The 17,649-nt window shown below is 45.5% G+C and overlaps 1 protein-coding gene across 1 annotated transcript; it reads left to right on the plus strand.

Moving 5' to 3' along the window:
* Nucleotides 1-5,112: 5,112 nt before the first annotated feature.
* VTN (vitronectin) lies at nt 5,113-11,108 on the plus strand. The gene is made up of 8 exons (XM_027861509.1): nt 5,113-5,230; nt 5,416-5,535; nt 6,153-6,485; nt 6,644-6,783; nt 7,248-7,404; nt 8,825-8,977; nt 10,017-10,364; nt 10,813-11,108. The coding sequence occupies exons 1-8, from the start codon at nt 5,173-5,175 to the stop codon at nt 10,929-10,931; spliced, it is 1,428 nt and encodes a 475-aa protein (XP_027717310.1). The 5' UTR covers nt 5,113-5,172; the 3' UTR covers nt 10,932-11,108.
* Nucleotides 11,109-17,649: the final 6,541 nt, after the last annotated feature.

Genomic DNA, 17,649 nt, shown 5'->3' on the forward strand with positions numbered 1-17,649 from the left:
GGAGCCTCGGAGTGCTTAGCAAAGACCCCGCCTCTGCCACTGAGGGACAGCTGGAGAACGGAGAGCCCGCCCAGCCCGGCCTAGCTTAGCTCTGGCTCAGGCCCCGCCCCTCCTCTCCTCTGCAGCCACCCCAAACTTAAGGTCTAGGGAGGAGCTGCTTCCTGCTGGCCCACCCCTTGGGAGAGCTCCCCTTAAAAAGGGGGTGCATCCCTCCTCAGGGCACCCCAGGAATGCCTGGTGGCTCTCTAGGAACCACTAGTGTCTCCTAGCTATTCATAAAAGATTTATCCAGATGAATTTACAAATGACTTCTATAAAAGCTTTAAAGATTAAACCTTATACTACAAAAATTTTGCTAAACATTGGAGAAAAAAGGCACCCTATCCTTTTTTAAAAGAATGTTATTTTTCTCAATTACATGTAAAATTATTTTTAACATTCATTTTATATAATTTTTGAGTTCAAAATTCCCTCCTTCTTTTCCCTCCCCCCCTTCTTGGGAAGGTAAGCGCTTTGATATAAATTATAAATGTGAAGTCATGCAAAATATATATCCATATTAGTGATATTGCAAAGAGAACACAGACCAAAAACAGAAAAATAAAGAAAGTTTAAAAAACACTATGCTTTGATCTGTGTTCTGACTCGGTTGGTTCTTTCTCTGGAAGACAGCATTTTCCATCATAAATCCTCTGGAATTGTCTTGAATTATTGTATTGCTGGGAACAGCTAAGTCATTCACAGTTGATCATCATACAATATTGCTGTTACTGTGTACAATGATCTCCTGGCTCTGCTCACTTCACTTTGCATCAGCTCATGTAAGTCTTCCCAGGTTTTTCTGAAACCATCCTGCTTGTCATTTCCTATAGCACAATAGTATTCCATCACAATCATATACCACAACTTATTCAGACATTCTCCGATTTATGAGCATCCTTTCAATTACGTATTATAATACAAAATTCCTTATGTATTATACGCCAGGCTGCTCAGAATTAGATCAATAAATGAAAAAAAGCCTAGAGCAAAATACAGCATTCATTTATGTTAAAACTTACCCACCCCCAAAAGTAAAAATACATACATACATATACATACATATGTGTGTGTGTGTGTGTGTGTGTGTGTGTGTGTGTAAATCCAAGAGCTAGTATTGTTGCAGTGGGGAAATATTGTAAACACTCTCAGTAAAGCAATGACATCCCTTCTCCCTTTTATTATTTGACCAAATACTAGAAATACTAGCTATAGCTTATGATAAGACAAGGTGATTAATAACTACAAATTACAGAATGCAAAAAAAAATCAAATCAGAAATAATCAAAACCAGGAAGAAATTATAAAAAGAAATAATTCTGTTCAGAATAATTACAAAATGCATAAAATATCAGAATTTAATCTACCTATTTTAACCTATTTAACCTATTTTTATTCAGAACTTAACAAACAGCAGCTAGGTTGCTGAGTGGATAGAGCACTGGCCCTGGAGTCAGGAGGACCTGAGTTCAAATCTGACCTAACTTACTAGCTGTGTGACTCTGGGCAAGTCACTTAACCCCAATTGCCTCACAAAGAAAAAGAACTTAGCAACCAGCAAATAATATGAGCGATTCCATATTAGATGATATTTATATTATATGCTTTAAGTTAAGTAACTTGCCCAGGATCACACAGCTAGAAAGGTTCTGAGGTGTCTAGAATTAGTAAGGTGTATTGAAATAATTGAAGCCATACCCATTGTTCAAGATTAGGTGAGAAGCATCAAATCTGATTGATACTGGTTAAAAACCATAAAAGTAGATCAATAGAACAGACTTGGTACAATAAAACTGAGTTTAATAAACCCAAGGAGAGAAACTACTGGGGAAAGAACTCATACTTTATCAAGAATTGCTTGAAAAACTGGGAAGTAGTTGAGTAAAAAAATGAGTTTAAACCAACATTTCACACCACATACCACAATAAGCTCCAAATGGATAAGCAACCTCAATGTAAAAGAGCATATAATATTAAAAATTAGAAGAGAACGAAAGAACTTTTCAGAACTATGGTTAGAATGACTAGTGAGAAAATATGCTTGATGTGAATGTATCTGTAGAGCCTATATCAGATAGCATGCCATCTTGGGGAAGGGGAGGGGAGGGAGAGGAAGAAAATTTAGAATTCAAAATCTTAAGGAAGTGAATGTTGAAAACTAAAAATAAATATATTTTTTAAAAGAACTATGGTTAAAGGTTTGGTCTATAAGCAAACAAAGGAGAGAGGAGATTAAAAAAAGTCAAATGCAATAATTCATGTGCTACAGTTTGTTAAACCATTATCCAACTGGATCCAGGAACATTGATGCAGTTTCCATTTTTTCCCCTACCATTAAAGTGCTATGAATATTTTGTTATATTTGGGAACTTCTTTCTGTCTTTGATCTCTTTGCGAGGGGGTGGGGGGACTGGGGAGGGTGGGATTAGGGGCTGGGGGGAGTGGGGAAGGAATTCACCCGGTAGTAGGATCACTGAGTCAAAGGTCATGAACAAATACACGAGAAGAACGGAAGGAAACACAGACAAGCAGGACAATTTTGAAAGTTACATGTTGAATTTATTACATACTTTAAAAAAAAAGCAAGTTATACAAAGTATCTACAATTCATTTGTTTCATGTACAATTCATTGTCTGGTCACTAGGTGGTGCAGTGGATAGAAGTAAGATGGAAACGAAATGAATATTCACGAATTGCCTTGGAGAATGGTGGCACCCATGGTGGCATGTGAATGTAACAGAATTATTGCCATATAAGAAATGAGGAAAAGGAGGAAATCAGAGAAGTATGGTAAGATTCATATGGCCTGATGCAAATCAAAAAAAAGTCAAACTAGGAGAATAATACACACAGTGACTACAGTAACAAAAGAAAATGATTCTAACAGGTGGTCAGACTGTGATTATTTGTTGTTTCCAAGCTTTGTACCAGCAAAAAAAAAAATGGTGAAACTTCTTTCCACTTGGGAGAGAGTTGAGGGATTGTGGGTACAAAGTGTTAAATACACTGAAAGAGACAGTTTCTGTATCAGTTTTGCTTGTTTTCATCTGTCCCAATGGAGGATTCTCTAGTTAGAGGGGGAATGTCAGGAAATGACCATGGTATGAGAAGAAAAGATATCAAGAAGACATTTTTGTTTTTTTAAGACTCATGAAGGTGTAGAAAAGAATTCCCAGGTTTGGAATCAGAGGACCCGGATTTAAATTTCAGCTCTGCTCTACGTGGGCAAGTTACTTTCCTTGTCAGGGTCTCAGTGTTCCCAATTGTAAAATGAGTGATTTGGGCTAGGTGACCAGAAAAGTTCCATCCTCAGAATTAAAAAACAAAAACAAACACAAAATGCTACCCCAAAAAAAGCAGTCACATTTGGCCCCCAGGCCTCGAGCTGCATTTTCTTATCCTCTCTCTAATCTTTTGTTCTCATGAATGGGCTGAGGGCTGTGGGGCCCCTATTGTCCCCCCTTGCCTCAGTTTACCCCTTGGTGAAATTCAAATCTGCTCTCTCTTTGGGGCCCTCAGGGAGAGGAAAGCTTTAGTCTGCTTCAAGCTTTGTTGTCCCTCCCCCTTCAGAAAGGTTTAGTGGAAAGATTGGATTTAGAATCAGAGGTTCAGGGTACTAACTCTGGTTCTGCTTTGCACTAAATGTGTTACCTTTGGTGAATTACTTCCCTTCTCTGTGTGTCAGGGTTTGGTTTGGTTTTATTTTCCTGCAAAATGCTCGTTGAGCTAAGGTCCCTTTCTCTTCTAAATCTTATGATCCCATGGTGCCTGGGGTCGTGATAGCCGTTGTGGCATAAAGTTTCTCTCCCAACTCTATCCCACCCAAGACCCCATAAAGAGGAGCAGAAAAAATGAAAATGAAAAAAATGAAAAGAGGAGGACAGACCTTTGCAGATCAAAAGTCCTTTCCCACTTCCTTATTTCCACCTCTCTCCAGGTCATTCAATAAAGAGGATGAAAATGTTGTTCTTTCCTACTCCCTCACTCAGAGCCCAGAGGTCTGTTAACCAGTAACCAGCAGGAGAGGAGCAAAAGGTCAGGGTCGAAATTCTGACATGCCCCTGATTTTTTCAGATTCCCTCCTCCTCTATGGGCTTTTCCTTTTTTTTTTTTTTTAACCACCTATTCCAACCAGAATGGGTGAGTGAGACTCAAAACCATGTCCTTTGAGAAAAAGAGGAATAGTTGAAGAAATAGGGGATGTTAGCAGAGAAGAGAAGGTTTGGGAAGGGCATGAGAGTTGTCTTCAAATATCTGAAGAGGTGGAGGAGAGATTAGACTAATGTTGTGTCTTTCCAGAGAGTAAAACTTTGTAGCACCCATTGCAAGAAGGAATTAGATTGCTTTTTAATATTTGGAAGGAATTAATAATCAGAGCTGTCTGGCAATGGAAGGTGGTAAGCTCTCCTTATTGGGAACTATGCAAGCATAGTCTGTGTGCTTTATAGGGGACTTCTCCATGGGATAGGACAAGATAATAATGATTATAGCTCACATTTCTACAGTTCTTTTAAAGTTTGCAAAGCATTTTATATACACAAGGACATTTGAGCCTCACCATAATCTTCTGGGGGAGGTGCTTACTTTTAAACCCATTTTACAGCTAGAAAAGTTACAGTGGCTTGCCCAGTTTCACACAACATTTGAAGCAGAATTTGAACCTGGGTCTTCCTGACTCCTAGTCCAATGCTCTATTTACTATGCAACATTGCTGATCAAAGTTCCCATCTGATTCTGAGCCTACAATTCCTGAATATTCGAAACACTACAATTTTGTGATAAAATGTAATGAATGTGATCTATTTTCCATCACTGGACTAACATGGAGGTTTGAGCTTTAAAATGCCCTTAAAACAAGTACTACACTGAATTCCATTTTCCTCCAAATTTTCCCATACCCACTTAGTGCTTGCAGAATTTTTAAAGAGGGAGAGTAGTAGTATTCCTTCTTAGCTAGGACATCTCTGGCAGATGCATTTGACCTTCTGGTCATTGGGCAGGCAGGGAGGGGAGAGGTTGGGCAAACAAAGTGAGGGTACCTCCTCCTTCCTTCCCTCCCCACTTCTTTTCAGAGTTCCTCACTCAGAGCTCACAGTAGTTCAGCACCAGTCTGAGTCCCAATACGGAGGGACATGTCCCCCACCTCCCTCCTAGTGGTCCTCCTTGTCTGTGCTGCTTCAGCTGATCAAGGTAACAAGTCCCAGTGAGGGTTGGAGAGGGACACCAACTCTTATGCCCATTCACTTCTCTGCTCATGGGCAGACATAAGCAAGAAGGGTCTTGGGTGCTTGGGGGCGCCTGCCTAGCAGTAGGACCAGCTGAGACAAGTCTGATCCCCCCTCTTCTCCCCTGGTCCCCCTCCCCACCCAATCCAGAGTCATGCCAAGGTCGCTGCACAGAAGGCTTCAATTCCAAAAAGAAGTGTCAGTGTGATGAACTCTGCTACTACTATCAAAGCTGTTGTGCCGATTATGTTGAAGTCTGCAAACCCCAAGGTATGGTGCCTGCCTCCTTGCCCATGTGACTGGGGCACCACATATTTGCAGGGCTGCTGGGAGATCAATTTAGGAAGGGGTCTGGGCTCCCTGTTTAGGGTGGGAAGGGGATCATCTCGAGCTATCCTGGCAAGTTTCTAGCTGTCTAATCATGGGTAAGTAATATGGCCTCTCCAAGTCTCAGGGTCTTCATCTGTAAAATGAGAATAATCATACCTGTAATACCCCACAGGGCTGCTGGGAGAGCTGTGATAATATGCTAAGTGCTTTGTAAATCCTACAATGGTATAAACATGTCAATTGTTATTATTGTCATTATTGTTAGTGATGGTAGTCAATACAGTAGTAGTCAATAAACCGATCAATAAGCATTTATTAAGCACCTACTCTATGCTAGGCACCATGCAAATCATTAGGGATAGGCAAAACCAGTCTCTACCCTTAAGGAGCTTACATTCTAAGGGGGGAGAATAGTAGTATTTCTTCCCAGCTAGGACCAATGCTGGGGGGGGGGCAGCGCCGATCTCACCCCTCCCCCTCCTGAGGTATGTGTCTCTTATACAACTTACTTTTCTCCAATGACGGTGTTGGAGGTTCAAGACTCTTTCTTTCCCTAGTGAATCGTGGAGATGTGTTTACCATGCCTGAGGATGACTACTCATACATTGAGTATGGCATCCAGGGCACCAGTGCGCCAGTCAGCATCCAGTTACCTGACAGCATCACCGCTGCAAGTAGTGCCCAGTTCACCACGACAGATTCCTTCACCAACACTGGACAGGAAACCTCCCAGGATGCTGACTTCAATGTGTACCAAGATCCGGAAACCACCACTGAAAGCCCTTTTATAGAACCTGAAGAAGAAGAAGAGCAAAAGGAAGAAGTGTGCAGTGGGAAACCTTTTGATGCCTTCACTGACCTCAAAAATGGCTCCCTTTTTGCTTTCCGAGGTGCCTGGGGTGGGGGGGCAGAGAGCTGAGGGGGTACTGAGCCAGAGGAGCTGGAGGGGATGGGGGTGGGGTAAAAGGAGGTGAGGGAAGTCCTAGGTTTGGGAAAACCATCTACTCAGGGTCTGCTGCTCTCCCTTTCTTCCCCTTGGAAATTCCAGGGAAGTATTTCTATGAGATGGATGAAAAAAGTGTACTTCCTGGGTACCCCAAAAGGATACTGGATGTCTGGGGCATTGAAGGGCCCATTGATGCTGCCTTTACCCGGATCAACTGCCAGGGGAAAACCTACTTCTTCAAGGTGGGAGTGAAAATAGAGTGGTCTGATGAGAGAAGGCCCCAGGGGAAGGAATTTCTGGGGAATGTCTCAGGAGGGGAGAAGGGCTAAATATTCCTTTTGAGAAATGCCAAGCACAAAGGATACAGTATGATTTGTAAAGGAAGATGGGTTAGCTTGGAACACTGGGTCCTTTGACACCAACTCTGAGGCTGAGGGCACCGCTGGAATTCCAAGGGCAGGAGATACGCAGCCTTTGGGGGTGGGGAGAGGCATCTTCCTTGGGCAGGCAGTGTGATACAGAGGAAAGAGCATCAGATCTGAAGTGGGAGAATTTGGGTTTGAATTCTGACTGCTACTCTCTACCTGTGTGATTTTGGGTAAGTCACTTCACATCTCTGGATCTCTGTAAAGTGAAGGGATTGGATTAGATGACCTCAGAGATCCCTTGCAGTTAAGATCTATGATCCCAGCCTCGTTTCCCACAGGGCAGCTTGTATTGGCGCTTTGAGGATGGCATCCTGGACCCGGGTTTCCCAAAAAACATCTCAGATGGCTTCAGGAATATTCCAGACAATCTTGACGCTGCTGTGGCCCTCCCTGCCCACAGCTACAATGGCCAAGAGCGTGCCTACTTCTTCAAAGGTTTGAGGGTGTAGTGAGGGAGGAGGGAAAAGGAGAGGGAGGATCCTAGCCATGTAATCAGCTCCCCTGACCCCATAGCACAGTCATCCAGAGTGACCTTAGGAGTATATTTGCTCCATTTTCTAGGCCTGATCCCCTATACAGTGGATATCTGGCCACTTACGCCAGAGATCCCTTTGTAATTGTTTGTGCCAAAGCCTCTACCTGCATCCCCATGCTAGGACAGTATTGAAAATCAGCACTGATTTTTCCTGTTTCGTCAAATACCCTAGTGGCCTTCATCAAAAGCAATAGGAACAGCAGAGAGGCAGTTTGGCAAGGGAACCACACCCGAATGAAGAAAGGCCTGAGTTTGAATATCATTAACGAGACTTATTAGCTGTGTGACCCTGTGCCAGTTTAGCCTTTATAAGCCTCAGTTGGATCAAATGGGAGACTATATGAAACTGTTTTGTAAACCCTAGAGAAATCTCAACAATTGTTATCAAGGACCCTAAGACCATCTGATCCAATCCCCTCATTTTCCACAGAGGAGAAAACAGGCTGGGCTAGCTGAAGTGACTTAGAAAAATGGGTCTAGAATCTGCCCGGAGTCCCAGACCAGTGTCCTTTGCACTCCATCTCTAGGGTGGTTCTGGAGTCAGGAAGAAGCCCATGTGCCCCAAGGCTTTTCAGGTTGAGGAAAGGGAACATGAATTAATTAAGCCCCTGCTGTGTGCCAGGCAGCTAGGTGGCTTGGTAGATAGAGCACTGGACCTAGAGTCAGGAAGACCTGAGTCCAAATACAACCTCAGACACTAGCTGTGGGACCCTGGGCAGGTCGCTTAACCTCTGTTTGCCTTAATTCACTGGAGAAGGAAATGGCAAATCACTTCAGTATCCGTGCCAAGAAAATCCCGTAGACAGCTTTGGCATGTTATGGTTGATGAGGTTGTGAAGAGTCAGAAATGTCTGAATGACTGAATAAATGTGCCAGGTACTGTGCTAGGCCATTTCCAAATAGTGTCATTTGATCCTCACAATAACTCTAACCTCCCTAGCTGGGAGGCAGGTGCTATTATGACCCCCTTTTACAGGTGAGGAAATTGAGGCAGACATTGGTAAATGACTTGCCTAGGGTCACTAGAAAGTGTCTGAGGCTGGATTTGAACTCAGGTCTTCCTGACTCCAGGCCCAGCACTCTGTTCCCTGTGCCACCTAGTTAAATGAATAAGACTATTGGTAGTTGTCTATTTCTAACCCTTAATCCTGCTCTTTATAGGATTGTAGAAGTAGAATTGGGAGATCTTAACGATTATCTAGATCAATGCTCTTACTATACAGATGAGGGACCCACCGCCTAGGGAGGGGGAGTGACCTGGTTAAGGGTAAAGGTCAGATAGTCACTTCCATTTCGTGTTTGCCCTTCCCCATCTCTTAGGAAATCAGTTCTGGGAATATGAGTTCCAACAGCAGCCCAGCCAGGAGGAGTGTGAAGGGAGCACAGTGTCCACAGCGTTCGAACACTTTGCCGTCCTGCAGCGAGATAGCTGGCGGACCATCTTTGCAGTCCTCTTCTGGGATGGTGAATCAGGTATCCTACGCCCTCTCTGCTTCCAGGATAGTCACGTGGGCCAGGCACTGTCCTAAGCGCTGAGGAATTAATCAAGAAACAAAAGACAATGCCTGACCTCGAGGACCTTGCAACCCAACAGGGGAGCAGCAGGGCCTCCGGTGTTCCCTCCACCTCCTTCACCTGAGTCGTCAGCCCTGGGCATGGTTAACCCCTCCCTTCTTTTCCCCGTTCCCATTCGGTGTAGGTGGTGGCTGGGATGCTGATAGGGTATAGGAGGACTTGAGAGTGGGAGGAGGCCCCAGTGGGAGCCCACAGAGTTTATGACCTTACGATTTCTATTTGCTTAGCCCTAGACTTTGCTGCTATTGACCCAAGCCCAACTTGGCTCAGCTCAGACCCCACACTTCGGACTTTGTCTGGCGTGGTCCAGGAGGCATAGTCTGGGGGGGGGGGGGGGGGAGTTCTGGGCGGGGAAAGAGGGGGGGGGGGGGCTCAGAGGATTGGAATAGGGAGAGTCCCTTCCTCCAAACCCCAAGGTTGGGGGACAAGCAAAGGGTTTCCCCAGAGGTGATCTTCTGGAGGATGGGGCAAAAAGCAGTAGAGTGTCTGGTGTGGCGGAAGGCAGGAGGGCTGGGGTCTGTACCAACTCATGGTATGCTGGAAAAGAATACTGGATTTTGAGCCAGAAGAACTAGGCTCAAATCTCAGCTCTGCCACTTACTACCTGTGTGACTTTGGGAAAGACATTTAACCCTCTGGGCCTCAGTTTCCTCATCTGTAAATCAAAGGGGTTGGATTATAAGGTCCTTTCCAGCTCTAGATATGTGCTCCTATGATCCAGTTACCAGTTGTATGAACATAGGAAAGTCACTTCCCTTTTCTGGACCTCGGTCACTCTCTGTAAAATGAGAGGGTTGGTCTAGATGGTTCTGAGCGTGTTTCTCCTTGGGCATCAGGGAAGTGGGTACAAGAGTGTCAGAGTTGGAACTGGGGCTGTGTGTAGAGAGTTCTGTGGGCTATGTTTCACAATGACCCATTCTTTGCTTGGCCCCCCCAGAAGGAACAAGTGGCCCTTGGCTCATCAGTGAGCACTGGCACGGGATGCCCAGTAGGGTAGATGCTGCCATGGCGGGCCGCATTTACTTCTCCTCCACAACTTCTACTCACTCTGATTTGGTTCGGAAGCGCAAGGCCAAGGCCAAGGCCAAGGCCAAGGCTAAGGCCAAGCGCCTTCGTAAGCGTAAACGCTACGGGTCACGGAGTCGCCACTCCCGCCGCTCCCGGGACATCTGGGGTTGGCCATCTTCAGAAGAATATGGGGCAGACTATGACCTGGACTTCAACCTTGAATGGTTCCAACCATCCCAGTGTGAACCCATCCAGAGCATCTATTTCTTCGTAGGAGGTGCGCTCCCCTCTCCCCTCTCCCCTCTCCCTTTCTAGGCTTTCTGTCTTTCCCCTCCTTCTCCCTTCTCCCTTCCCCTTCTCTTCCTTCCCCCTCCCTCCCTTCCTCTCTTTCCCTCCCTCCCCTTCTTCCTTTCCCTTCCCCTTTTCTTCCTTTCCCCTCCATCCTTTCCTCTCTTTCTCTCCCTCCCCCAATCCCAGAGCCCAGTCTGCATCCTACTCCCAGTAACCATCTCATTCCGAAGGAGGCATGACCATGGGGCCAAGGGTGCGGGAGCTCTGGCCTGCCCCTCTCCCTCCAAATCCCTCTCCCCTCCCAGGGAAGAACAGCCTTCTCCCTTGGAGAAGGGGTGGGAGAGGGCTCTGGAGGCGAGCTGGGGCCAGGAAGGGTCTGGGCTGCAGACAGGAATCAAAGCCTCACTACACAAACACCCCGTTCTCTCTTTCAGACAAGTATTACCGGGTTAACCTTCGAACCAAGAGGGTGGACGATGTGACTCCTCCGTACCCACGCTCCATTGCTCGGTACTGGCTGGGCTGTCCAGCTCCGAGTGCTTTTGAGAAATGAACTGAACTGCCACAGCCCAAGCACCTCTGGGGGGCCCCTCAGACCCGATCCAATCTAGCAAAGATAGATTAAGGATATATACTATGTCCAGGGAACTGTGCGAGGCATATGAAGACCAAAAGAAAAATGGTCCCCATCATTGTGTGTGCTTTTAATAAAGTCCTTTTGGCCTATGTAGTACTTTCTAAAATTGTTATTGATCATCAATTCAGAGCTGAAAGGAAACCTTGGGGGCCACTGAGTCTGGCTCCCTCTGCCCATTTTGCAGATGAGGAACATGAGGCACTAAGAGGTTAAGTGATTTGCCTAGAGTTACACAACTAATAAGTGTCTGTCTGAAGCAAGATTTGAACTCAGGACTTTTTGGCTCTGAGGCCAGTACTCTAGTCCCTGAACCATACAGTTGCTAGTGGATGGGATACTGAACTTGGAGTCAGGTGGACACATGTTCAAATCCTGCCTCAGACATCAATTTATGTGTGTGACCTTGGGCAAGTCACATAACAAACCTCTTTCAGTCTCAGTTTTCTTATCTATAAAATGGTGATAATAGTGTTTACTAGGTCTTTGAGATCATCAAATGTGATAACATGTAAAACACTTACAGAAATGCTGTTATTATACCTCACTGTATATGTGAATATGAAAGAGAGGGAGGACCGCATGTGTAGATAGGGACCCACATGTGGTTAGGCCTGTCATGTGGTTCCAAAGGGGGCAGCATAGACATCTCTAGCCTCTTCTCCCCCCCATCCTTCTCCAAGGGATCCTTTCATTCCTGCCCAAAAGTTGGGGCCAGAGGCTGCTTTCTGCTCTCCTCAGAGAGAGGGGGTACTGAGCTAGAAGTATATCTATCTGTGCCCTTAAATATTATTAGTCTAGGGGATATGATAGGGTTTGAGCTAACACTTGATCACTTTGTCATTTCTAGGTGGAAGAGGGATCCCAAATTCTATATCTAAGGCTTGACTGCTTTCCCATCAAATAGCAGTTTCTCAATGAATAGACATAGCAAATAAACCCATTTACCCAAATCACAGCAAAACAGAAATCGCAGAAGGTATATATAGGAGAGTATCTACCAGACAATACAGAGTGAAGGAGCTCACCCATTGGAAATAAGATAACTCAGCTTAGCTGAGAAAGGGTCCTGGTTCTCACCCCAGGGGAAATTCCCCGACGTCTCTAGAGTAGCAAGCTGGGAATAGGGACGTGATGGAGACGGCCAGCTCCCCTCATGTTTCTCAGTCATTTCCTTCAGCAACCGGTCAGCCTCTTCCGTCTTTTCTCTCGAAGCTGGGAGCCAGAAGCTCCCAGAGCAATTGGACACTTGAAGAGTCCCAAAGATTTAAATTTGATGAGTCCCCCAAAAAAGACTTACCCAGAAGAGCCCCAAAAGAGACTCAGAGGGGACTGGCTGAGAACTGAAGCTCTCTCAGCTACTTGGCCTTACCCCTTCTGCAGGACAGGGCATTGGCCTCCACAGATAAGAAGAGTCATATGTCAGTGGGCTTTGGGACAGGGGTTACACATGCACATACACATACACATGTATGTATATATGCATGTGTGTGTTATTGTTCAGTTGTTTAGTCATGTCTGACTCTTCATGACCTTATGGACATAGCACACCAGGCCCTATGTCCCTGGTCGTGCTATCTCCCAAAGTCTATCCAAGCTCGTGTTTGTTGCTTCTATGACACTATCCATTCATCTCTTCCTCTACCATCCCCTTCTCCTTTTGCTTTCAATCTTTCCCGACATCAGAGCCTTTTCTCGTTATGTGGCCAAAGTATTAAAGCTTCAGCTTCAATATTTGTCATTCCAGCTCATAGTCTGAATGAATTTCTCTAAGTATTGACTGATTTGATCTCCTTACTGTCCAAGGAATTCTCAAAACTTTTCTCCAACACCACAATTCAAAAGAGATGATTCTGCACACTCAGCTTTCCTTAAAGTCCAACTCACCACCATACATTGCTACTGGAAAAACCATAGCTTTGACTCTACAGACCTTTGTCAGCAAGATGGTGTCTCTGTTTTTTAGTAGCTGTCCAGATTTGCCATAGCTTTCCTTCCAAGAAGCAAGCAACTTTTAATTTCATGGCCGCAGTGATCTTTGAGCCCAAGAATATAAAATCTGACACTGCTTCCATTTCTTTTCCTTCTATTTGCCAGGAAGTGATGGGACCAGTTGCCATGATCTTAGTTTTTGGGGTTTTTTATGTTAAGCTAATACATATGCTCATACAGGAAGTGCAGGGGCTACTACTCACGGGCCAGTCCCAGTCTGATCAGTATGGGAGCTTTGATCTGCTCTGTTTCTGTCCTGGGTCAGTTCACTCCTCCTTAGACAAAACCTTCATCCTGGTATCTTCACTATCCCAATACTGAACACACCGGGGACCCCAGAATCGGCTTAGCCCAGGGACCCCAAGATCACCTTAGCCCAATGTAGCTCAGAATTCAGAAATTCAAGCAATCTGTCAGCTTCAGCCTTCGATGTAACAGGGATCACAGATGTGTACTATCATGCCCTTCCTATCTTAGTTTTACAATCACCCTCACATATATCCATCCCACTGACACTCCCCAAAAAGTTTTCCCTTGTTTAGTAAAGAATACAAAAGAAAGAGGAGGCAAGGGAACACCAGTTCAAACTGATCAAAACCTCAACTGAGTCTGACAGTATATGCAACATTCCATACCCATAACCCCCCCCACATCAACAAAGCAGGGAGGGAGACCCATTTTCTCTTTTCTTCTTGGGGTTAGCATCTATATTCTGAGGTAACCTCTGTCCTGGTGGTAGAGGAGAAGGGGTGAGAAGGATGGGAAGAAAGGTATTAGGAACATTGTCTTTAAACCTGGGTGGGACATTTTATGAAGAATCTGCCAAGTTAGAGAACATTTAGTGGAGTGCCTATACCGGGGATGGGGAGGGGCTTTGAGACCATGCCTGGAAGGAACTGGGGATGTTTGTTTCCTTTAGAGGAGACTTAGGGAGACACAGTACCTGTTTTAAAGCATTCAAAATACTGTGATGGGTTAGTTAGGTAATACAGTAGAGAGAGAGGTGGGGTAGGAGTCAGGAAGACTTAAGTTCAAATCTAGCCTCAGGCATTTAGCTGTGTGACCCTGGGCTTCACTTCACTTCTGTCTGTCTCAGCTTCCTCACCTGTAAAATGGGGATAATAATAATGCTGGGAGGATCAAATAATTGTAAAGCTCTTAGCACAGTGACTGGCACATAGGAGGTGCTATATAAATGTTAGCTATGATGATGATGATTATGCCATGAATGAGAGGAATCCTGATCTGTTCACTTTTGAACCCAGAGAGAATGAAGGGGTCTAAGTGGCTGAGGTATATCAAGTCCTAACAAAGAGAGCTGTACCAGAGTGGGATGGGTGGTGTCAGCAAGCAGTGGGATCCACTTGTCTCATCTGAGATCTTCACGTAGAGGTTGGAAGACCACTTACTGAGAATACAATAGAGGGATTTTTTGTTTGGCCATAGTTTGGACAAGATGGACTTTGAAGTTCCTTCCAGACCTGGGATTTTATGAATTATGTGAAGGTGACGGATCTGTCTCGGTAAAGGCATCTGGGGATATCCATGAGGGGTACTAGGATCGGTGACCATGGTATGTGGCGGTTATGGGAGCGTGTAAATGCACTGACTATGGCAATGTTCCTCATCTATCTGGAATCCTTGTCAGTGTGGCTGTATGAATAGAGGGAGAGAGGAGTATAGAGGTCTGTGCCTGGCAGAGCTTAGGGAATGTGGGCATCCCCTACCTGAGGTCATCCTCTGATCCCTGGTCCCCTTCTCCCCAGCCCCCTAATAACTTTAATCTCTTGGTACTTCCATTCTCTAGGGAGATAACCTTTCATGAGCTGACCTAGTCTATTCCTTTGGTCTTGGTCAGATTCTATCCTTTCTATTCCTAGGCTGAGGCATCTATCTCTGGGAAATGGGCAGGGGCAGGAACCCCAAATTCATCTGCTCCCCACCACTAAAAATGATGCTGAGCATCTCTAGCTGCTCCATTAAGCAAAAATAATGCCATAAGGAAAGGACATGGAGTATGGCATATGGGATAAAGACTGCCCCTTGAAGCTAGAAAGACCTGGGTTCTAGATGACCCAACCTGGCTGTGTTACCCTGGACAAGTTCCTCAACTTCTCAGTACCCCCAGGCAACTTTGTGGTCTAGGGCTTCCCCCCCCCCCAGGGCCTCAACTTCCTCCTCTGTACAATGAGTTGGTTGGGGGCAGCTAGGTGGTGCAGTGGATAGAGCACAGGCCCTGGAGTCAGGAGGACCTGAGTACAAATCCAGCCTCAGACACATAACACTTACTAGCTGTGTGACCCTGGGCAAGTCACATAACCCCATTGCCTAGCAAAATAAATAAATAAATAAATGTTTATTTAAAAAATGAGTTGGTTGGATTAGTTGACTTCTAAGGTCCTTTCCAGTCATAAATCTATATGTCTAAGGAGACCAATTGATGGGGTTGAGATTTGGGCCCCCAAAGGAAAAACCCTCGACTTTCCCACATGGCCAAATCTCTGGCATTAGCCTGAGGCTATAATCCCATCAATTGGCCTTTCCTTGTGGCTACTACACCCACTCTCCCAATTCTGTTAACCCAGCCTGGCCTTCCTTTGTCTTACCTTGCTATGTATGGCCCCCGGCCATTTCCCACCCTTAATCCCAGCTAGGCTCCATTCTGCCTTGGCCACAAGGTCCAGGTCCCAGGAGTTCTGTTCACCCCAGCTTACTGGCCACTCCTAGGTCCCTCCCACAGGTTTTCTGTATGTAAGGTCCACCTTGTCTCCATTAAAGATGCTTAGATTCTTAGAATCTAGCCACTGCTTACTCATGTTCGCACTCCTTAAGAGGCTGCCCAATATGATGGATGTTCTAATAGACCTTGTCTTTGGTTGAAAGAAGGCTTGGGTCGAATTCTTTTGGGCAGGACCCACATATCACGATCTTGGGGTTCCAGGACCTCTGAACCCCTAAGCCGCATCACAATGAGTAACTACTGCTATAGTCAACAAACACTTATTAAGCTCTTACTGTGTACTATTGATCAAGGAAAAAGTGGAAAATAGAAAAACACAATGGAAAGAGTGCTGTACATTAAATCAGAGTTCAAACCTCCATCTGGCTTACATTATTTGTGTGGTCATGAGCAAGTCACTTGACCACTCTTCAAATAGATATGGGAAGTAAAGAAGAGGAAGGAGTCAGAGAGGACAACCAGGGTTTGAGCTGGGTGGCAGAGCGGATGGTATTGTCATGGATGGAAATAGGGAAGTTTAGAATCAAGCAGGTTTTTTGAGGGGAAAACCACGAGTTCTACTTCGGGCGTGCTGAATTTGGGATGAAGAGGGCACCGCCAGGAGGAGGTCATTGGTAGTGCAGGCAATTGACGAGGAGGGATTGGAGCTCTCTAGAGAGGATAGGGCCTCCATAAATATTGGTTGGGTCAATGTAGATTTGGGAGCACTGGGAAGAGCAGGGACAATAATCAGGGATGATAATCAAAGTTATGGGACTTCACGAGACCAAAGAGGATGAGCAGGTGGTAAGAGAAGAGAAGAAAGGAAAGAACAGAACTAACCCAACAGAACTCCTAGTAATCTAGGGGTCAGTAGGAAAAGGAGACATGGGAGGCAGCTAGGTGGCGCAGCGGATAGAGCACTGGCCCTGGATTCAGGAGGACCTGAGTTCAAATCCGGCCTCAGACACATAACACTTACTAACTGTGTGACCCTGGGCAAGTCACTTAACCCCCATTGCCCAACCAAAAAAAAAAAGAAGGAAAAGGAGACATGGAAGAAGAAAGGAGGGGCCATCAGAGAAATAGGAAGAGCCAGAAGAGAGCAGTCGCACAGAAACCAAGGGAGGAGTGGGTGGGCAACAGTGTAGAATGCTCCAAGATCAAAGAAGATGAGATGGGGATCGAGTGGTCCCTGGGGAGCTGAGAAAGGGCAGCTTCAGTAGAGTGGCACCAATTGAAGCCAGCTTGTAGCTGGTGGGGGTGTTGAGTTCTTATATCAGTGAGTCAGTCAATGAACATTTACCTCTAAAAGAGGGATCATAATAGCACTTACCTCACTGAGTTATTGTGAAGATCAGATGAGACACTACACACACACACACACACATGCTGCTTTGCAAACTTCAAAGTGCTATTATGAGTGTTAGCTATTAGGCAGCTAGGTAGTGCAGAGGGGAGATATATTGACTGTTGGGCTAGGAGTCAGAAAAACGAGTTAGGACCTGCTTCTGTTACCTCCTTAGCTGGGTGACCCTGGGGACCCCATCTGCAGAATGAGGATAAAAGCAGCACCTCCTCACAGGGTTGTTGCGAGGATTCAATAGGATAATATCTGTAAAGTGCTTGCAAACCTTAGCGTGCTACATCAATGCTAATTATTATTATTGAAGAGAGAGGGGGTAGTGAAGCAATTAGGCAGAGATCATGTAGAAGGTTGGGGTGCAAGGCAGAAGAGGGAGGAGTCCCCCTTCCCTCTAAGCTCCTTCATCACCTCTATCCCTCCCCCTACCCCAGTCTCCTTCCTCTCTTCTGCTCTCCAGTCTTTTGGATTCAGAACCCTGGGGCCTCCCACCCATTGGAGATCTCTGCCTCCCTCCCAGAAAGGGGCCGGATCTACAGAGGATCCCAGGCATTGCCACTCTT

This window comes from Vombatus ursinus, unplaced genomic scaffold (genome assembly GCF_900497805.2).
Source record: "Vombatus ursinus unplaced genomic scaffold, bare-nosed wombat genome assembly UNPS02014768.1, whole genome shotgun sequence".
NCBI lineage: Eukaryota > Metazoa > Chordata > Mammalia > Diprotodontia > Vombatidae > Vombatus > Vombatus ursinus.